A 22,427-nucleotide genomic window follows, 5' to 3' on the forward strand; every position below is an offset into this window, starting at 1 on the left:
CCAACTAAACAGCTCAACTCACAATCTCTGCTTTTATGACTTTTCTTGTTATAAATAATTGAGGACCTCCATAGGAGGAGGGAAGAAAGGGTCATTTACTAAATGGAATTGATAACTAGTCATCAGTGGTTGTGGGTAAGCTGGAATTCTTACTTCTTACATCAAAATAGAAATAGTGAAACCAAAACATCCTGACATAAAACATGCAAATATTTTAATCATCTTAGAGAAGGGAAAATATTAAGAAAGGAATGCCAAAACAAATGGCAAAACAAAGGATGATCAACCTCGCCATCAAAGAAAGATAAAATTCGATCAATATTTAACTGTCAAACTGCCAAAGATAAAATTATGATAAAGCGGTATTATTAAGAATGTGGGAAAACAGGGCGGTGCTTGTGGCTCAGTGAGGGCACCGGGCCCCATATACTGAGGGTGGCGCGTTCAAAACTGGCCCCAGCCCAACTGCAAAAATAAAAAAATAGCCGGGTGTTGTGGCGGGCACCTGTAGTCCCAGCTACTCGGGAGGCTGAGGCAAGAGAATCGCATAAGCCCAGGAGTTGGAGGTTGCTGTGAGCTGTGATGTCACAGCACTCTACCATGGGTGATAAAGTGAAATTCTGTCTCTTAAAAAAAAAAAAAAAGAATGTGGGAAAACAGACATTTTCTATTGCTTTGAGTATAAACTGTACAACTTTACTAAATTGCAATTTGGCAGTACATATCAAACTATAAAATGAGTATAATATCCTTTTATCTAACTGGTTCATTCTATCTCCAAGAATTTAACCTTATCAAAACATTATAAAGTGTGGCAGTGCCTGTAGCTCAATGGGTAGGGTGCCAGGCACATACACCGAGGCTGGCGAGTTTGAACCCGGCGTGGGCCAGCTAAAACAATGACAACTGCAACAAAAAAATAACTGGGCCTTGTGGCAGGCGCCTGTAATCGCAGCTACTGAGGCAAGAGAATCGCTTAAGCACAAGAGTTTGAGGTTGCTGTGAGCTGTGACATCACACCATTCTATCTAGAGTGACAGTTTAAGATTGTCTCAAGAGGGTGGTGTCTGTGGCTCAAGGAGTAAGGCACCAGCCCCATATACTGGGGGTGGTGGGTTCAAGCCCCGCCCTGGCCAAAACTGCAAAACAATAAAATAAAATAAAATAAATAAAAATCTCTAAAAAAAAAAAAAATTGTCTCAAGAAAAAAACAAAAAATAAAAAACATTACAGAGGGGAAATATGTTATATGGTTCAAGAATGGTCACTGAAATACTGTTTATGAAAGTAAAAAACTGGAAAAACTAAAAGGTTACCTATAGGAGACTGGTAATTAAATGTAATGTGCCTGGCTGAGCATGGTGGCTCACCCCTGTAATCCTAGCACTCTGGGAAGATGAGATGGGTGGATTGCTTAAGCTCATGAGTTCGAGACCAGGCTGTGCAAGAAGAGCAAGACCCTGTCTTTACTAAAAATGAAAAACTGAGGCAAGAAGATGGCTTGAGTACAAGGTTATTGTGAGTTACAATGCTGTGGCACTCCACTCAGTGCAACAAAACCAAACTCTGTCTCAAAAAGAAAGTGCTTAGACCTTTGTGTACTGATGCAGAAAGGTGTCCCCAAGTAATGTTAAATTAAAAAAAAAACTCTAGGGGTGGCGCCTGTGGCTCAGTTGGTAGGGCGCCGGCCCCATATACCGAGGGTGGCGCGTTCAAACCCGACCTCGGCTGAACTGCAACCAAAAAATAGCCGGGCGTTGTGGCGGGCGCCTGTAGTCCCAGCTACTTGGGAGGCTGAGGCAAGAGAATTGCTTAAGCCCAGGAGTTGGAGGTTGCTGTGAGCTGCGTGATGCCATGGCACTCTACCGAGGGCCATAAAGTGAGACTCTTGTCTCTACAAAAAAACAAAAAAACTCTATTTCTTGATATTATATTTAATTTTGTAGAGCATATCAGTGGTTCTTAAAGTCTGGGCCCTGTGCCTCAGTTAAGTAGAGCGCCAGCCCCATATACCTAGGGTAGCGTGTTTGTTTGAGCCTGGCCCTAGCCAAACTGCAACAAAAAATAGCTGGGCGTTGTGGCGGGCACCTGTAGTCCCAGCTACTCGGGAGGCTGAGGCAAGAGAATCGCTTAAGGCCAAGAGCTGGAGGTTATTGTGAGCTGTGATGCCACAGCACTCTATCAAGGGCGACAAAGTGAGACTCTGTCTCTTAAAAAAAAAAAAAAAAATCAAAGTCTGATCTCAGACCAGCAGCATTAACATTACTGGAAATTGGGTGGCGCCTGTAGCTCAGTGGGTAGGGGGCCAGCCACATATACCCAGGCTCTGGGGTTCGAACCCAGCCCAGGCCAGCTAAAACAACAATAACAACTGCAACTACTACAGGCACCTGCAGTGTCATCTACTTAGGAGGCTGAGGCAAGAGAATAGCTAGAGCCCAAGACTCTGAGATTGCTGTAAGCTGTGACACCAGAGCACTCTACCTAGGATGACAGCTTGAGACTCTTACTCAAAAAAAAAAAAAAATTTTACTGGAAACTTCTTAGTGCAAATTCCTAGGTCCTATCCCAGTTTATTGAATCACAAACTTTAGGGTCTGGCAACCTGTTTCAATAAGGCCTCTAGGTAAATCTGATGCACAATGAAGTTTAAAAAACACTGCAGTAATAGAAACAAAAACAAGTATCTAGTACTTACATATATTAAAAAAAAAAGCTCTGTAAGAATTATGTATAAGACTTGGTGCCTGTAGCTCAGCCGCTAGGGTGCCAGCTACATACACTGGAGCTGGTGGGTTTGATCCCAGCCCAGGCCTGCCAACAACAATGACAAGTACAACCAAAAAGTAGCCAGGGACTGTGGTGGGTGCCAGTAGTCCCAGCTACTCAGGAGGCTGAGGCAAGAGAATCACTTAAGCTCAAGAGTTTGAGGTTTCTGTGAGCTGTGATGCCAAGGCACTCTACCGAAGGCGACATAATGTGACTCTGTCTCCCAAAAAAAAAAAAAAAAAAACAAACAGACTTATGTATCAAACTTTTAAATAGTGCTAATTGTTGGGTGGCGCCTGTAGTTCAGTGGGTAGGGCGCAGGCCCCATATAACCGAAGGTGGAGGGTTCAAACCCGGCCTGGCCAAACTGCAACAATAACAACAACAACAACAATAACAAAATAGCTGGGCGTTGTGGCGGGTGCCTGTAGTACCAGCTAATCGGGAGGCTGAGGTAAGAGAATCGCCTAAGCCCAAGAGTTGGAGGTTGTTGTGAGTTGTGTGACGCCATGTCACTCTACCAAGGGCGATAAAGTGAGACTCTGTCTCTACAAAACAAAACAACAACAAAAAAGGTGCTAATCGTTAATACCCGTGTATTTTACAAAGCCATGTATTTCTTTTATAATAAAAAATAGCAAGAACATATTCAAAAGGTCACCAGAATGTATGTATGACCACCTATCTACCAACGCATGCCATGTTGAGTGAACTGGCAATTCAGATGAGCCAGTCAAGGTCCTGTTGAGATTGGTAGCCAGAGACTCAAGCTGGCTCTTGACAAAATGCAAGGAGAGGCCTGGAAGGAAGTGATTTCTATGGAACTAGAACTTAAGGGTTTTCCATTCAAAGGCCTTTACAGGCATTCTTCTGCAAAGAATTGGCAATGAAAATTTGAGACAAATGAGCTTAATTTTTTTTTTTTTTGAGACATAGTCTCAAGCTGTTGCCTGGCATCACAGGTCACAGCAACCTCCAACTCCTGGGCTCAAGCAATTCTCCTGCCTCTGCTTCTCAAAAAGCTGGGACTATAGGCGCCCGCCACAATACCTGGCTATTTTTTGGTTGCAGCCGTCATTGTTGGTTGGCGGCTGGACTAGATTTGAACCCACCAGCTCAGGTGTATGTGGCTGGCTCTTAGCTGCTTGAGCCACAGGCACCGAGCCTAAGCTTAATTTTTTTAACTTTCAAGAAGATTACTGGAGTAATGAAGAAAAGCCAAACTTCATTAAGTCCCTTTAGAGGCCTTGACCAGTCTAGCCCAAGTGGGAAAATCTCCATTAAAAAAAAAAGGGCGGTGCTTGTGGCTGAGTAGGACGCTGGCCCCATATACCAAGGGTGGTGGGTTCAAACTGAGCTCCGGCCAAACTGCAACAAAAAATAGCCAGGTGTTGTGGCGGGTGCCTTTGGTCCCAGCTACTTGGGAGGCTGAGGCAAGAGAATCGCTTAAGCCCAAGAGCTGGAGGTTGCTATGAGCTGTGATGCCACGGCATTCTACCAAGGGTGACAAAGTGACATTCTGTCTCTAACAAAAACAAAAAAAGAAAAACTGGGAACAGTGGCTCCCGCCTGTAATCCTAGCACTCTGAGAGGCCCAGGTGGGTGATTGCCTGAGCTCATGGGTTCGAGACCAGCCTAAGCAAGAGCAAGACGTTATCTGTAAAAAAAACAGTCGAGTATTGTGGCAGGCACCTGTAGTCCCAGCTATATGGAAGGCTGAGGCAAGAGAATCACTTGAGCCCAAGAGTTTGAGGTTGCTGTGAGCTATGATGCCACAGCACTCTAAGGAGATGACAAAGTGAGACTTTGTCTCAAAAACAAAACAAAACAAAACTTTTATGATCAGTTTTAATGTCAACTGTTTTATTTTACTAAATTTATTAAAGGCATACTTTTTAACCCATTTATTTCATGATACATTTTAGGATTCATTTCTTGTGGTATTAAGTAGGTTTCTAAGAGAAACCCTACAGAACATAAGGGCTTAACGTTATCTAATCATTAACTGATAACCCTCCACTACTTTGTGTCTAACAAAACTTTTTACGAGAGCATGTTCAAAAGGAAGAGCAGAGAGAAAGAGGGAGGGGGGTGGGGTCTTGGTGTGTGCCACACCTTTTGGGGGCAAGACACGATTGTAAGAGGGACTTTACCTAACAAATGCAATCAGTGTAACCTGGTTTCTTGTACCCTCAATGAATCCCCAATAATTAAAAAAAAAAGAGAGAGAGAGAGAGAGAGAGCGCAGGCATGCTCAATGCTATAAAGATGCTTTAAATTTCCTTCCAATTTACACAACATGGGAGGAAGGGTGATGTTCATAACATTCCACAGAAGACTACTTCTGACTGCAAGCAAAGGCATGATTTGGGAAATTTAGTCTGGATCTTTAAAAAAATGAAGGCTCTTGAGAAGCTGAGATGGAGAGAGAGTGCAGAATGGGGATGTCACTGGAGAGATAAAAAGGAGTAAGACCAAAAAAATTAGGTCTGCACTCTTTAGTAAACTGAAGGTTACTTAAGGGTAAAGATCAGAAAAATTTGTTTTAGAGTGACCTTTGTAAGACTCACAGTTTGATTTAATGTTGTTAAGTGGTGGGCCAAGGGAAAGTCCAAGGGAACTGGGACTTGCTTTTTGTTTTGTTTTTAATTAAGCTACTAACCGCTACTAAATACAAGGAATCCCTCCATACCTCTTTCCATCTGTTAAATGGGCATTTCATTAAAGTCTCAAAGTAACCACTAGTCCTTGCTTCTTTCCATGTTCCAGTCTATTCTCCGACTGGACACCTACCTGGAATGGTGAGATCACTAGGTAAAAGAAGGTAAAGTCGAGTGAGAGACGCTCAGCTATCAGAAGCAACCTCTTGAACGACAAGGAGTTAGTTTACAACTCTCTGTTCTGGCTACTTCCTAGGAAAGGCCTTCCCGCTGAAAGACTGAAATCTAACCCGTTTACCGCGGGCCTGGCGAGCTGCAGAGGCCGGGCCACACTCCTGCTTTGACAAAGGCTGCCGCGCAGCTAAAAGGTTTGGATGGCCAGCTTCCCTTAAACACAGCTCGGTGGAAACAGCCAGCTAGGGGCATATAGAGGAAAGGAGGTTAATTTGGCCAGAGATGGGGTCAGAAGCCCACATCCTCGATCAAACACTGGGTGACCTTGAGGGACTCCCTCTGCGCAAGGCCTTATTATTTCCCCACTAGAAAATGCAATCTAAGGGTCCTCGGGAACTGTGGAAGCCTCGATTCGAGGCTTCTCGCCCACTCACTCACAAACCGCCTCCTCGTATCCTCTCGTTTTCCCTAGCTCCTCTCCCAACCCCCACCGTTCTTGCCCTCTAAAACGAAGACCTGGCGGTGTTCCCCAATGCAAAACGGTCAGATTCCAGGCCGGCCCAGCCATAGAGGGGCGCGAAGTCCAAGCCCGGGCTCCTTACCTCGCCAAAGCCACAAATTCCGCCACCAGTACCCTTCAACGTTCGCAGCCACCTCTGGGTCCAGCCGGAAAAAAACCCTTCCTCCCCCCACCAGCCTTCACCGAACCGAAACGATTCAGCTTCCGGCGTCGATTGGCTACGGCTCGAAGTCCCGCCGTTCCGCTTCCTGTTGCCAAGGCACCTCCCCTGCCTGTGGGCCGCCACTTGGCAACGGAAGTAGGGCGTCGAGCCCGCCCAGGCTTCCGGAAGAGTGGCATGGGGTTGTAGGTGTTCCGGTCTCCGCGTGTGTTACGGTGGCGTGGGCTCCGTCGCAGAGAGGTGCTGGATCTGCTGGGCTGGTGAGTACGGGCAGAGGCAACAAGGGCGGAACCTCACGGCTCTCAGGCCTGTCCCACGGCTGGGTCCCCTGGTACCTGCCAGGCATCTAACGTGCCGGTGAGTGGTTCGGCCACCTGACCCCTGCTCCAAAGCAAGCTTACTTTTTGGAACTTGAGTTTCTCCTTGTCTGAAATAAGATTAAAGGCCAAATTCCCAGCAAACTGGACCCCCTTCCCTTTACTGTTTTTTTTTAAGAGACAGAGTCTCACTTTATTGCCCTTGGTAGAGTGCCGTGGCGTCACAGCCTCTAACTCCTGGGCTTAGGCGGTTCTCTTGCCTCAGCCTCCTAAGGCTATTTTTTTGTTGAGTTTGGCCAGGGCCGGGCTCGAACCCACCACCCTCGGTATATGGGGCCCTACCCACTGAGCCACAGGCGCCGCCCACATTCTTCTTAACTCATCTTCTAACATTCAGCTCAAAAGGAACTTCTTTTTTTTTTTTTTTGAGTCAGAGTCTCAGACGCTCTGGGGTTGGGTGCTGTGGCATCTTAGCTTGAGCTCTCCTCTAGTTATTCTGTTTTTAGTAGAGACAGGGTCTCACTTTGCTCAGGCTGGGGGAATTTCTTTATGAAGCTTACCTCCTTTGTTGAAGCCTCATCACTTCCTATCTATCTGTTGCTAGTTTATAATCTGATTTGTATTTTAAATTACAGTAGAACCTCTGTAAGTTGACCACCCAAGGGACTGTAGCACACTGGTTAACATAGGGAGGTGGTCATCATAAGGAGGTAGGCCTACTGTACTGATATGTACATGTGGCATATGTTGGGTCTATGAAAATTAGATCAACTTAGGGAGGTGGTCAACTGTGGAGATTCTGATGTACTTGCATGATTGTTTTATCTGGTAGACAGCATGTGTGTTCTTTGAAGGTAGGGGGTTATATGTTGATTTGTGTATCTCTAACCTAACTGTAGTTGCTTAATGAGTATTGACTATGTTGAATCTATAACTCATTTTTTGGAAGAAGGTGTGTGGACTTTTAAAGCAGAGACTTTTGGAAAGTTGGTGTATGGATTATGAGGGGCCTGACATCTCAACCATCTTTGTCATAGTTCTGAATATTGTCTAACACATTGCTATAATGTTCTATATTTTGCTCATTCATTGATCACAACCTTTATAAAATCTGCCACCATTGTTACATTTCACCATTAATCTTTGCATTCTTTTTAGGAGACTCAAACATGGCAACCCTGGAAGAAAGCTTCCCCCGAGGGGGTACAAGAAAGACTCACAAATCAGAAAAGTCTTTTCAGAAGTCAGTTGAACAAGACAACTTATTTGATGTAAGCGTTATGCTTAATTTGGTGAGACTCACTGGAAATTTCACTATAATGTCTTGTGAAGGATGAACCTTATTTGAGAATGTTATTTTCTATATTTGTTTCTTGTTGAAGTTCAGTTCTATATATCAAATTTGTTAAAAAGGCCATACCACAAAGCTGTATCTTTTGGAGCATGGCAGTTAGTATTTGAGTTTGAAATGTTTTTGTTCCTTGTTGTTAGGGACTCTGTGCATGTTGATTAAAGATGAGGAGGAAGTGGTTTGATCATTTTTGTTGTTGTTTTTCTTTTGTGAGACAGAGTCTCAAGCTGTCAGCCTGCTAGAGTGCTATGGCATCACAGCTTACAGCAACCTCAAACTCTTGGGTGTAAGCAGTTTCCGTGCCTCCCAAGGAGCTGGGACTATAGCCACCCACGACAATGCCCAGCAATTTTTTTTTTTTTTTTTTTGAGACAGAGTCTTGCTATGTCACCCTCAGTAGATGCTGTGGCATCTCAGCTCACAGCAACCTCAAACTCTTGGGCTTAAGCAATTCTCTTGCCTCAGCCTCCCAAATAGCTGGGACTATAGGTGCCTGCCACAATGCCCGGCTATTTTTTGGTTGCAGTTGTTATTGTTTAGCAGGCCTGGCCCTGGCTTGAACCCACCAGCTTTGGTATATGTGGCTGTGCCTTACTCACTGAGCTACAGGCGCCGAGCCCCGGCTATTTTTGTTGTTGTTGTTGCAGTTGTCATTGTTTTAGCTGGCCTGGGCCAGGTTTGAACCCACCAGCCTTGATGTATGTGGCTGGTGCCCTACCCACTGAGCTACGGGTGCCACCTGTTTTTGTTTTTCTTAAGAAAGGAGGTTTTGCTCTGTTGCCCAGGCTGGACTTAAATTCTTGGGCTTAAGCTGTCCTCTCACATCAGCCTTCCATGTAGCCAGGACCAGCTGGGACTCTAGGCATGAGCCACTGCACCCTATCTGATCATTGTATTTTCAGATGGGGTCCTTGTCACATATAATGGTTGATATTTGCGTTAGAATTTGCACCTAGACTAGGCTGTGCTCCAGATGCTAGGGAGAAGGGAACTAATGGTTGAGTGTATGGCTTTATACTATATTATGTAATCTTTCCAACTTACGAGGAAGTAGAGATTAGAATTCCATGATGAGGACCTGAGGCTCCGAGAGGTTATATACTTTAGGTGAAGCCACTTAGTTTGTTATGGTAGAGTAGGGAGTTTAACTTGGGACACCATGGCTCCAGCTTATATTTCATGCACTGTTCTACATTACTTCTTAAGCTGGGGAACCCCAATGCTCATCTCAAGAGAGGATGAACACAGGAGAGAAGAAACTTTGGGAACATGAAAGAGGCTTCTCAGACCTTGGGGAAAGGGAGTGTTGGTGGCCAAATGGGAAAGCGGGGATTAAAGCAAGAATTAAAGGAACACTTAGGAGTGGGGCAGAGTGGGGTGGGGAAGTAATAAAATAAGGAGATCGAAGATGACCTGAAATGGGAGGAAAAGGCCAGGATTGCTGCCTAATCTTTTGGATCTTTGTGGGTCCTTTTTCCTCTTTAGATTTCTATTGAAGAGAAATCCACCAAAAGGAAAAAGGGCCAGAAAGAGCCAGCAAAAACAAAAAAGTTGAAAATCAAGAAGAGAGAAAGCAGCAAGTCTGTAAGAGAGAAGTTTGACATCCTTAGTGTTGAGGTTTGTTAGTTTGGTTTTCCTTTAAACAAACTTGATTTCTTAAGTCTGTGTATATTATTCCTTCCATATTCTGTTTTTCCATTCCTTTTTTTTCATATGTTTTCATGTATGTGTCTGTAGAGATTCTTACAATTTTTGCTGAGAATTGAGCTTTATTTCCTTCAATGGCTAACCAATTCGTGGGCTTTTTATTTATTTATTTTTTTGTAGAGACAGTCTTTATCACCCTTGGTAGAGTGCCATGGCGTCACACAGCTCATAGCAACTTCCAACTCCTGGGCCTAGGTGACTCTCCTGCCTCAGCCCCCCCCCCCCCCCCAGTAGCTGGGACCACAGGTGCCTGCCACAACGCCCAGCCATTTTCCTGCTGCAGTTTGGCCGGGCCAGGTCTGAATGTGCCACTCTCGGTATATGGGGCCGGTGCCCTACCCACTGAGCCACAGGCACCGCCACCACCCCCTTCCTTTTTTTTTTAGACGGAATCTCAAGCTGTTAACTCTTGGTAGAGTGCCATGGTGTCATAGCTCACAGCAACCTTCAACTTTTGGGCTCAAGCGAGACTCTGGCCTCAGTTTTTCTATTTTCAGTAGAGACAGGGTCTCACTTTTGCTCAGGCAGGTCTCGAACTCGTGAGCTCAAGCAATCCACCCGCCTTGACCTCCCAGAGTGCTAGGATTATAGGCATGAGCTACTGCGCCCGGCTTGGGGGTCTTTTTTTTTTTTTCTTTTTCTTTAAAGCCGCTGTGGGCTTGTATCCTCATGGCACTTGAGTATTAATAAATTCAGAGGTTAGAACTGACACTGACTTTAGCAATTATTGTAATCCTACCCATTCACTTCATAGATGTGAAACTATCTCAGAGAAGTGAAGTGATCTCCCTGTATTTTTAGATTATAACTCCAATATATGTTAGTTACAAAAAAGAAAAACATCAAATGATTCTGAAGGGAAAGATTCAGATTGACTCCTGTATGATGCTTTTAAAAAATTGTTTAGTTTGGTGCCAACATTATGAAACTAAACATTTTACATAAAAAAAAAGTGTGATTTTTGATTTTCATAACAATTTGACAGGGTCGACCACTCAAGGCCAACATTCCCTGCTGTTTGTGGTGACGAGCTGAGTAGTGGACGTACCTGTCGTACTGGCATGTATGCTCCAGACTGCCTCTGTTGCCTCCACTGGCCCGCTTCCTTCACTGTGGCCAAGCATTTGAATTTGGGTTGTTCGGAACAAAGTAAGAGGCAAAAGTGTCCTCTAGAATCTCAGTGCTGTTAGCACTATTGTATAGTCTAGACCTTTCACTGTTTTCAGTTAGATATTTGAGAAGTGCATAGACATACATATATATGTATATGTTCTTTTCATTTACAGAATCCCTATAGCTTTCAAATATCAGAGTTAAGGATTAGAAGTCAGATCACCTAACTTCCCTATCCTCTTCCTTATCGTACATATTTCACTTTTTCTCTTCTAGTCCCTGTGTGAGGGAATGCGGATTTTAGGTTGTGTGAAAGAGGTGAATGAATTGGAACTTGTGATCAGTCTCCCCGATGGCCTCCGGGGATTTGTGCAAGTAACTGAGATCTGTGATGTGTACACCAAAAAGTTGAATGAGCAGGTGACACAAGAAGAACCTCTGAAGGTAACAGAAACCTGGATGAAACATTTACTGTGAATAAGTGGAATACAAGTAGATGTAAAATGACAACTTTGCTAAATGCTAGGAAGGAAAGGTCAAGGTGCTGTGAGAGTTTATAATAAGGGGATTTTTTTTCCTTAATTGAGAAAGCCTGGAAGTCTTTGCTGAGCCCCAGATTCTTTTTTTTTTCCCCCCTTTTTTTTTTTTGAGACAGTCTTTCTTTGTCACCCTTGGTAGAGTGCATTAACGTTATAGCTCAAAGCAACCTCAAACTCTTGGGTTCAAACGATTCTTTTACCTCAGCCTCCCAAGTAGCTGGGACTATAAGTGCCTACCACAATACCTGGCTATTTCTTTTTTTTTTTTTTAGAGACGAGGTCTCGCTCTGGCTCAGGCTGGTCTTGAACCTGTGAGCTCGGGCAATCCACCCGCCTTGGCCTCCCAAATGCTGGGATTAAAGACATGAGCCACCATGCCTGGCCCTAAGCATAAGATGCTTGATCTGGGATCTGACAAATGAGGGTTCCCTAAGTAAAGAAGGAAGGAAGTTCTGGCAGAAGCTGCACAATATGTAATAGAAGGCCAGTATGTGTAGGAATAGAACAAGTGCAAGTGTGGTATGGGATGGGCTGGAGAGCTGGTAGAGGCCAGGTCATTTGTGGCTTTGCAGACTATATTAGGCATTGGTTTTTAATTATATTTAGTTAGTTATGAGACAGAATCTTGCTCTGTCACCTGAGCTAGTGTGCCATGCCCTCAGCCTAGTTCACAGAAACCTCAAACTTCTGCCTGAGTAGCTAGGACAATAGGTGTTTACCAGACCCAGCTAATTTTTCTATTCTTAGTAGAGGTGGGGGCTTGCTCTTGCTCAGGCTGGTCTCGAACTCCTGAGCTCAAACAGTCCTCTAGCTTTGGCCTCTCAGAGTGCTAGGATTATAGGCGTGACCCACCATGTCTGGCCAGTTTTTAATTCTAGAATCAATGGGCAGCCATTGACATTCTTTTTTTATTTTCCTTTTTTTTTTTTAATTGGGAATTCATTGAGGGTACAATAAGCCACTGATTGCATTTGTTAGGTAAAGTCCCTCTTGCAATCATGTCTTGCCCCCAGAAGGTGTGGCACACACTAAGGCCCCACCTCCCTCCCTCCTTCCCTCTCTCTGCTTTTCCTTCCCCCATGACCTTAATTGTCATTAATTGTCCTCATACCAAAATTGAGTACATAGGATTCATGCTTCTCCATTCTTGTGATGCTTTACTAAGAATAATGTCTTCCACTTCCATCCAGGTTAATACAAAGGATATAAAGTCTCTAGTTTTTTTTAATAGCTGAATAGTATTCCATGGTATACATATACCACAGCTTGTTAATCCATTCCTGAGTTGGTGGGCATTTAGGCTGTTTCCACATTTCGGCGATTGTAAATTGAGCTGCAATAAACAGTCTAGTACAAGTGTCCTTATGATAGAAGGATTTTTTTCCTTCTGGGTAGATGCCCAGTAATGGGATTGCAGGATCAAATGGGAGATCTAGCTTGAGTACTTTGAGGTTTCTCCATACTTCCTTCCAGAAAGGTTGTACTAGCTTGCAGTCGCACCAGCAGTGTAAAAGTGTCCCCTTCTCTCCACATCCACGCCAGCATCTGCAGTTTTGAGATTTTGTGATGTCAGCCATTGACATTCTTACTAGGGCCGTTGACATGTGGATAGCATAGCAAACAGATTGAAGAGGCATGAAGAATTGTCTAGAAACCAGTTAGGGGGCAGTTGTAGGCTCTAAGATTGATGGCAACTGGTTTAGGATTTCTCAGAGACTGAAGAGGTAAAGTCATTGCCTGCTGATAGATTGGATAAGGGTGGTAAGGCAGAGAACCGTATCACAGACAAGTCCTAGGTTTATGTTGTATATAATTTGAGGATTGTCCATGGCATCCTGAGATAGGAAACCCTGAAAAGGGATCTGGATTGGGAGAGATGATTATGATTTGGCTTTGTTTTTTTTTTTTGAGACAGAGTCTTACTTTGTCACCCTGGGTAGAGTGCCATGGTGTCACAGCTCATAGCAACTTCAAACTCTTGGGTTTAAGTGATTCTCTGCCTCAGTCTCCCAAGTAGCTGGGACTACAGGCACCCGCCACAATGCCTGGCTATTTTTTGTCGTTTTTATTGTTTCAGTTGTCGTAGTTTAGCAGCAAGCCCGGGCCGGGTTTGAACTTGCCTGCCTCAGTGTATGTGGCCAGCACCCTAACTGCTGAGCTACAGGCACCAAACAAATGTTAGGTGCTTTTAAAGGTCACAATAGACCATTGGATTTAGCGACCTGGAGTTCACTGGTGATTTTATTGGGAGGTAAAGTAGTGGAGTGCAAGGGGTGGAAAGCAGATTGCAGTGAGCTGAAAAGTGAATAGGAGATGAAGTGGAGACAGGAAATGTAGACAACTCTTGACTAGTCATTTTACATCTACCTGTTATGTGGAAATATTTGGAGGGCTTATGCTGGGATTCAAGTCTCTACCTTGGCCATACACCCATTTGTCTTTGTGTATGAGCAGTTATTCATCCACCTTTTAGATTCTTTGATGTCTGAGGAAGAGAAGCCACTGAGCCATGACTAAGCAGTGGATTTGTGGTTCTGGGGAAGTATGCCTTTCAGGCTTTTCTCATTCATATTGTGCAGGATCTGCTCCACTTGCCTGAACTTTTCTCACCCGGAATGCTCGTGAGATGTGTGGTGAGCAGTCTGGACACCACAGAGAGGGGGAAAAAGAGTGTGAAGCTGTCTCTGAACCCCAAAAAAGTCAACAGAGTGCTGAGTGCTGAGTCCCTGAAGCCTGGCATGGTACGTACCTGGGGTTGGGGAAGAGGAGCAAGTAACATGCCTTTCTCTACTCTGCCTCTTAGGAGTGTGATTTAGTCTGCCTTCTACTTTCAACTTTACTGTTTTTTTCTTTTTTTTTTTGAGACAGTGTCTTACTTTGTCGCCCTGGGTAGAGTGCTGTGGCATCAAAGCTCATAGTAACCTCAAACTTTTGAGCTTGAGCAATTCTCTTGCCTCAGTCTCCTTAGTAGCTGAAACTACAGGTGCCTGCCGAAACGCCCAGTGATTTATAGAGATGGGTCTTGGTCTTGCTCAGACTGGTCTCAAACTTCTGAGCTCAAATAATCCACCCTCCTTGGTTTCCCAGAGTACTGGGATTTTAAGCGTGACCTATCACGCCCGGCCTACTTTCAGCTTAACGGTTACATGTAGGAGTGAGTTTTTCTGGATGGAAGATCTGGGTTCTTTGGGTATTTAATGAACATTGAAGAATACTGGATCCTAATCATTACCTTGAAGGAGAGAGATAGAAAGCAAGTTCAAGTTTCATTGGTGGCAAAAAAAAAAGCCTCCAGGAAGCCTCGTGGGGAACTTGTCAATGGGAAGAAGGCATTCCTCATAGTGCCTTGCTTATCAAGACTTCATTTTCAAAGGCCTTCGGGCATTTGTGTGGAATGTGCAAGGACTACCTTTTGAGAGCAGAAGACTGGATAGTTAGGGCAGTTAGTCTATCGGCTGTTTTAATGGATATCCCACTACTTTGTGTCCAGTCCTGTGGAGATTCAGGAAAAATTAGTCCTGGCTCACAACTTCCAAGTCTAGTAGGTGCAAAAGAGTAAATTTATACTCATATGTAAGTACTCTTATAATTAAGAGAAAGGAGATCAATATGAGATGTGACAATTAAGTTAGTGAACTCATCCTAAAAAGAGTGCTACATACCTCATTGCCAAATATCACTATGGTCACCTTTGAAGTACTCCCCTGCCAGTGCCTAGTCCACCCTTCAAAGCAATTTTGGAACTCTTTTTCTGGAATGGCCATCAGAGCTGTCTTATTACCCTTAATGTCCTGAATGTCATTAAAATGTCCTTCTTTCAATATTTTCTTTATCTTTGGGCAAAGGAGAAAAGTCATTGTGGGCCAGATCAGGTGAGTAAGGAGGTTGTTCTAATGGCAGTTAGTTATATGTTCACTGGCTGAAAATGCCCTCCGTGCTGTGTGAACTGGTGCATTGTCATGATGCAAGAGCCACACCTTTCTCATGCCAAGATTTTTAGTTAACATTTTCCTAACTGTTTTTCTATCAATGTTTATTTGGTTTCCTATGCTTTTCATAGAGAGATTTAGATGGACGGCTGACGATTTTGATGCACAATTGAACAAATTTTTGCAGTGTTTTTGTCAGTTCTGCTCATTGCTAGCTGCTCTGACCTCTCTTCATCAGTGACATTTTTTTTTTGCTTTCAGAAAATCTAATTGTGGACTGCTGTTTTCTTTATGCCATTATACCCACAGACTTATACTAACATGTCCCTCATTTCACTTCCATTCTTGCCAAGTTTAACAAGAAATTTAATGTTTGTTCATTGCTCCAATTCAAGCTCCATCATTCTCATGATGGTACACAGAAACACACAATGACAGTAATGAACGCCACTTAGCAAGACACTGATAGGCCACAGTTACGAAACTACTGAATTGTTTGTACAGGGCAGCCAATGTAAACAAATGGTAGCAAGTTTGTAGACTTAATTGTTGGACCTTGATCTTGCAATGTTTAGTTAGAAGGAATGGGATTTAGGCTCAGCACCTGTAGCTTAGCACCTCGGGCGCCAGCCACGTACACCCAGGCTGGCAGGTTCGAACCTGGACCGGGCTTGCCAAACAACGACATCTACAACTAAAAAAGTAGCTGAGCATTGTGGTGGGCACCTGTAGTCCCAGCTACTTGGGAGGCTGAGGCAAGAGAATAGCTTGAGCCCAAGAGTTTGAGGTTGCTGTGAGCTGTGATGCCATGGCACTCTACCAAGGGTGACATAATAAGACTCCGTCACACACACAAAAAAGGAATAGGATTTAGGAAAGGAAAGGAAGTTTTGGTAGGATTTATTTGGGTAAAAAGGGAATGAAAAGTAAGTCAAATTGCAAGGAATTGACAAGTGTTGAGAACCTGCTGTATCACAGGTACTTTATCGGATGAAATTTTTATAGCATTTCTGAAGCATGTAGATATTGTCTCTCTTATACATTTGAGGATATGAACTCAGAAAAGTTTAAGTGGCATACCTAAGACCAAATAGCTAGTAAATGTTAGAGCCACACTGCTTCCCATAAAATATAAAGGCGGATGGCAGAGTTTTATTTTATGCTTTGGAGGGCTTAGAAAAAACATACCATGACAGCTAGAAGGGTAGTTCTGGATTCTCTCCTTAGTCGTGGCTCTGGGAGTGACCTTGCAAGGCCTAGCAATTCATCCCTCTTTGCATAACATAAAACTCTTTCCTATCTTTTGAAGAATCTCCAGGTTGGAGCCTCCTCTCACTTCATTATTCAACTTTTCAACTTTGTTTTTTTTTTTGAGACAGAGCTGTCACCCTGGGTAGAGTGCCGTGGCATCACAGCTTGCAGCAACCTCCAACTAACTCCTGGGCTCAAGCGATTCTCTTGCCTCCGCCTCCCAAATAGCTGGGATTATAGGCACCCGCCACAACGCCTGGCTATTTTTTGGTTGCAGCCATCATTGTTTGGCAGGCGCGGGCTGGATATGAACCTGCCAGCTCAGGTGTATGTGGCTGGCGCCTTAGCCGCTTGAGCCACAGGCGTGGAGCCTATTCAACTTTGTTTAGTGTGTGGGGAATGACGTGATGGGAGAGTGTGTCAAGATGAATGGTGTGAACATTCGTATTTGGGTGTTTGTTATGTGTCCTGTTACCTTTGACTTGGAACTTTCAGGAATGCTTTTTCTTTTCTCAGTTGCTCACAGGTACCGTGTCTAGCCTAGAAGACCATGGCTACCTAGTGGACATTGGTGTTGATGGGACCAGAGCATTTCTGCCCCTGCCCAAAGCCCAGGAGTACATCCGACAGAAAAACAAAGGTGAGAGTAGGAAGTGGGGCCAGTATGTGGTAGTGAGGTGGTGCTTGTGGGGATTATATTTAAGTGCCACTTTAATGACTAACATGACCCTGATTTAGAGTGGTGACCCTGGAGGCTGTTTGGCTTTGGTAAAATCAGTGGTTAATCTCAGCTGATAGGAAAGGGAAAGAGGGTGAAGGGTCAGGGAGTGGCAGGGTCTCACCAAGATCTGATGGACCAATGACAGTTTTGCTGACAGAAGATTTCCCTGAAATTTGGGCTCACAGGGCCTCTGACCAGCATTCTCCTGACTTGTTGAAATTTTCCTATTTTTGTGGGTAATTGAATTCCAGATTGAATTAGGGTAACTTCATTCTCTGTTTATAGTTGGCCCCTTAGAGATGAAAAGTATGGGAGTGTTAGATGCTAACTGGACAGGCAGGCCATGGATCTTTTCAGATAATGCTTCGGCTCATGTTAAAAGTCTTTATCAGGGCAGCGCCTGTGGCTCAAGGAGTAGGGCGCTGGTCCCATAGCCAGAGGTGGCGGGTTCAAACCCAGCCCCGGCCAAAAACCACAAAAAATAAATAAATAAATAAATAAAAGTCTTTATCATTGGGCGGCTCCTGTGGCTCAAGGAGTAGGGCACTGGTCCCATATGCCAGAGGTAGTGGGTTCAAACCCAGCCCTGGCCAAAAAAAAAAAAAGTCTTTATCATTGAGGTATTTTTCCTTTGTGGGGTTGGGCTTACAGGTGCTAAACTGAAGGTTGGTCAGTACCTGAACTGTGTCATTGAAGAGGTGAAAGCCAGTGGAGGAGTTGTTAGTCTGTCTATAGGTCATGCAGAGGTTTCTACTGCCATTACTACTGAGGAGCAAAACTGGACCCTTAATAACTTGCTACCAGGACTGGTGGTCAAAGCCCAAGTACAGAAGGTAAGCTGTTCATTATTATTATTAAGTAAAAATAATTTTTGTTAAATTATTACATGGCTGGGTATAGTAGCTCACACCTGTAATCCTAGCACTCTGGGAGGGCAAGGCAGGAGATCTCTTGAGTTTAGGAGTTAGACACCAGTCTGAGCAAGAGCCAGACTCCATCTCTACTAAAAATAGAAAAATTAGCCAGGCATTGTGGTGGATCCCAGCTACTCAGGAGGCTGAGGCAGGAGGATCGCTTGAGCTTAGGAATTTGAGGTTGTTGTGAACTAGGCTGATGCCTTGGCACTCTAGCCTAGGCAATAGAGTGAGATTCTGTCTCAAAAAAAAAAAAAAAAAATGTATTACATGCATACAATCTGAAACTACTGTCTGATGGGGCCACTAGTCACATCTGGCCATTGAGCACTTATAATGTAGCCAGTGCCACATGTTGAAGTGATAATATTTTACATACATTGGGTTAAGTAAACTATTATTAAAGTAAATTTCTTGTGTTTATGTGACTGCTGGAATTAAAATTGTATACATTGCTACCGTTATATTTCCATTGGGTAGTGCTGATCTGAAAGGTCAAAAGGTATTAAAAGGCTTATAATGAAGAACTTATCCCTCCCAAGTTTGATCTTTAACTCTTTTATTTTTTTAATTTTTATTTTTAATTTTTTTTTATTTATTTTTTGAGACAGAGTCTCACTTTGTCACCCTTGGTAGAGTGCCATGGCATCATTGCTCATAGCAACCTCAAGCTCTTGGGCTTAAGTAATTCTCTTGACTCAGCCTCCTGAGTAGCTGGGACTATAGGCACCTGCTATAACACTTGGCTATTTTTATTTATTTGCAGTTTCTGGCCGGGGCTGGGTTTGAACCCGCCACCTCCAGCATATGGGGCCAGCGCCCTACCCCTTTGAGCCACAAGCACCGCCCCACTTGGCTATTTTTAGAGATGGGGTCTTGCTCTGGCTCAGGCCAGCCTCCATCTTTAACTCTTTTAGCTTACCTTTTGAAATTTCCCTCTGTATTTTTGGGTAATAAGCTTCTGCTGGTATCTTTTGGTTTATCAATGTTAAGCATTGGGTTTTAACTTCTTATTGGGGTAGAGGAAGATTTGGTTCTCGGCCAAGCATGGTGCCTCATGCCTGGTTGACTGGTTGACATCACTGTCAGGAACAAGGAGTTCTAGCAGATTTACTTCAGGCAACCTCTAACTATGATTATTGTAGGTCTTCTCTGTATGTTAGATTTCTTTAGAAAGAATCTAGCAATCTCCACCCAAAATGGTCTAAGCCTGGCTGCCCAAGAGCAAGGTGGGAGAAAGGGGCAAGATGGCTCTTATCTATATGATATTTAGAATTTTTGTTTCCTTTTCTTTCTTTTTTTGCTTTTTTTTTCTGGAGACAAGAGTCTCTATTGCCCCAGGCTACAGAGCCAAGCCATCAGTTTAGCTCACAGCAACTTAAACTCTTGGGTTCAAGTGATCCTCCTGCCTCAGCCTCCCAAGTACGTGGAACTACAGCCACCTGCCACAACACCTGGCTAATTTTTCTGTTTTTAGTCGAGATCTTGCTGGGTTTGAACCCGCCACCCGCTGGGTCTTGCCTTTACTCAGGCTGGTCTTGAACTCCTGATCTGAAGAGATCTACGTAGCATTCAGAGTGCTAGGATTACAGATGTGAGCCACTGTGCCTGGCCTGGAAGTTTTCTTAATCTGCATTTTCAGAACTTATATTTTTCTCTGTGTTTTGATTCTGATACAGCTTTCGCAGAGAATAAGCCTTCTGTTTTTCTTTGGCAGTGGGAGAAGTGTGATCCTGTAGGGGACAGGAGGGCACTTGGTTCCCTGATATCAGTCACCTGCCACACTGCTCTCTTTTGAGCTGGTTACCTTTCTTTTGGGGAGCTCTGTAAGATGAGTGAATTTGCTCATGATCAGTATCTTCCTTTTGTAAGCATTTGAATTTTACCTCCTTAGTCCAGGCAAATATCCAAGTTAGCACCAGTTAATCTGTGTTGTCAGGCTGGTAGTTCCCCAAGGATATGTATGCAAGGCTCCTTTCATCCTGTTCAGAAATCCCAGAGGGTAGGAGGATTAATGTCCTTTCTTGGACTGGAAAGGAGTTGATCTTACTAAATAAAGAAACAGCCAGTGTTTAAAGTTGTCTTGCCACTTAGTTTTATAGGAAGAAAGATTGATAATGGTTCCCTTGGTTCCCTGATGGGAGGCGAGGGGAGGCACACAGTTATCATAGATAACGTGGCATTGAGTATTACTATGAGCAGTGTCTTATATTCCTGGTTCTTTCAATGAAATGTTTTTTCATAGCTTGTTCTGTTTATTTCTAGGTGACTCCACATGGCCTTATGCTAAACTTCCTCACATTCTTCACAGGCCTAGTCGACTTTATGCACCTGGATCCCAAGAAAGCTGGAACATACTTCTCAAACCAAGCAGTAAGAAATCTTGTATTGATCCTGCTTGTGTTCCATTTCCTGTCCAACGTGAAGTTAGCTTCGGGGCAGATCCTAAGTGTGTGTGTACCATTGTGCAGAGAGAAGATGAGGGGAATAGTAGTGTTTTTGAAGGAACACTAGAAACTCCCAGTGGTTGGACTGAGATTAGAGAAAGAGCTGGTGGAGAAAAAGCAGCTTTTTTTGTTTGTTTGTTTTGAGACAGTCTGACTATGTTGGCCTCGGTAGAATGCCAGGGTATCACAGCTCACAGCAACCTCAAACTTCTGGGCTTAAGTGATTCTCTTGCCTCAGCCTCCCAAGTAGCTGGGACTACAGGCACCCGCCTCAACGGGCGGCTATTTTTTGTTGCAGTTGTCATTGTTGTTTTAGCTGGCCCAGGCCAGGTTCGAACCCACCAGCCTGGGTGTATGTGGCTGGCGCCGTAACCACTGTGCTATGGGCACTGAGCCAGCAGCATTTAGTTTTTAATTCATATTCTTCCATATAGTTTGGGTTTTGGGGGGGATAGTCAATCTTTTGCTTTTATAATTTAAAGCATCTTAGAAGAATATTTAATGTAAGAGAATAAGGTATGTTTAAATAGAAAAAGGTGATTTTAAAATAAGTTCCATGATACCATAGATCTAATTTTGAAAAAAAATAAAAAAGGGTACACGTTAAAATACTGGAAGATTATGCAGCCAGGTGTTAATAGTGATAAACTCTGGGTGATCCTAGAGACAGGGATCTCACTATGTTGCCCAGCTGGTCTTGAACTCCTGGCTGCAAGTGAGCCTCCTAACTCAGCCTCCTAAAGGGCTGAGATTATAGGCATGAGCCAGTTGCCTTTGCTCTTTTTTAAGTATTCATGTTTTCTACAATGAACGTGGATTTGGGGGAAGAAAATTCGAATATCTGGTTTCTTTTCTCTTTTCCTTTTTTTTTTCCCCGAAATAGTCTTGTTCTGTTGCCCAGGCTACAGTGCAATGGCCTGATCAGCACTCACTCTAGCTGCGAACTCCTGGGCTCTAACAATCCTCCTACCTCAGTCTTGCAAGTAGCTGGTACATCTACCCAGCTAATTTTTAATTCTTTGTAAAGTCTTGTTGTGTTGCCCAGACTGGTCTTGAACTCCTGGCTTCAAATAATTCTTCTTCCTGGGCCTCTCAAAGTGGTGGGATTGTAAACATTTTGTTTGATTTTTCCATGTGTTGCTTGATTACATGAGCTAGTTTTAGTCCTTACTAAGGATTTTAGTACTTACCTGTTTCGCACACGAGAAGCTTTAGCTGGGGAAAGGCTTTTCTAGGGTGTGTCCAGTTTGCCTCCTCCTGCTCATTATGCCCTTCCTTCTATCTAGGTCAGAGCCTGCATCCTCTGTGTCCACCCTCGGACCAGAGTTGTACGCCTGAGCTTGCGCCCCGTCTTCCTACAACCTGGACGCCCACTTACTCGGCTGTCTTGCCAGCACCTTGGAGCTGTGCTAGATGACGTTTCTGTCGAGGGCTTTTTCAACAAGGCTGGGGCCACCTTCAGGCTAAAGGATGGGTCTCTGGCCTATGCTCGGGTAAGGCTTCTTTGTTTGGTCAGAGATTTTATTACTGGAAGGACTTTTGGGACACAGGATAGTTTCTTTTCCCTTTATCCCTTGACATTAGCTTACTTTTTGAATATCCTTGAATGTGACAAACTATCAACAATATTTGTGGGTTTTTTATTTTTTGAGACAGAGTCTCACTATGTTGCCCTCAGAGTGCCGTGGCATCACAGCTCACAGTAACCTCAAACTCTTGGGCTCAAGTGATTCTCTTGCCTCAGCCTCCCAAGTAGCTGGGACTACAGGCCTGCCACAATGCCCTGCTATTTATTTTTTTTGGTTGTAGTTGTCATTGTGGATTGGCAGGCCTGGGCTGGATTAGAACCTGCCAG

At 43.9% G+C, this 22,427-nt stretch overlaps 2 protein-coding genes across 3 annotated transcripts in view; one reads left to right on the forward strand and one right to left on the reverse strand.

Moving 5' to 3' along the window:
• The window catches only part of ATP5MK (ATP synthase membrane subunit k), a 10,452-nt gene extending 4,092 nt beyond the window's left edge, over positions 1-6,360 (reverse strand). Inside the window, exon 1 of the mRNA XM_053583152.1 lies at positions 6,206-6,360. The gene's annotated coding sequence lies outside the window, so the exon portion shown is untranslated. The remainder of the gene's footprint in view (positions 1-6,205) is intronic.
• Positions 6,361-6,450: 90 nt separating this feature from the next.
• The window catches only part of PDCD11 (programmed cell death 11), a 50,620-nt gene continuing 34,643 nt past the window's right edge, over positions 6,451-22,427 (forward strand). Inside the window, exons 1-9 of one of the 2 annotated variants that reach the window (XM_053583128.1) lie at positions 6,451-6,543; positions 7,759-7,871; positions 9,437-9,568; positions 11,048-11,215; positions 13,890-14,051; positions 17,007-17,130; positions 17,863-18,044; positions 20,391-20,498; positions 21,859-22,065. In XM_053583128.1, the coding sequence (XP_053439103.1) occupies positions 7,770-7,871; positions 9,437-9,568; positions 11,048-11,215; positions 13,890-14,051; positions 17,007-17,130; positions 17,863-18,044; positions 20,391-20,498; positions 21,859-22,065 (1,185 nt within the window). In that variant the 5' untranslated portion in view covers positions 6,451-6,543; positions 7,759-7,769. Of the gene's footprint in view, positions 6,641-7,758; positions 7,872-9,436; positions 9,569-11,047; positions 11,216-13,889; positions 14,052-17,006; positions 17,131-17,862; positions 18,045-20,390; positions 20,499-21,858; positions 22,066-22,427 lie in introns of both variants that reach the window. The other variant, XM_053583129.1, reaches the window with a different exon arrangement.

The sequence above is a fragment of the Nycticebus coucang genome, chromosome 3 (genome assembly GCF_027406575.1).
Source record: "Nycticebus coucang isolate mNycCou1 chromosome 3, mNycCou1.pri, whole genome shotgun sequence".
In the NCBI taxonomy this organism is placed as follows: domain Eukaryota; kingdom Metazoa; phylum Chordata; class Mammalia; order Primates; family Lorisidae; genus Nycticebus; species Nycticebus coucang.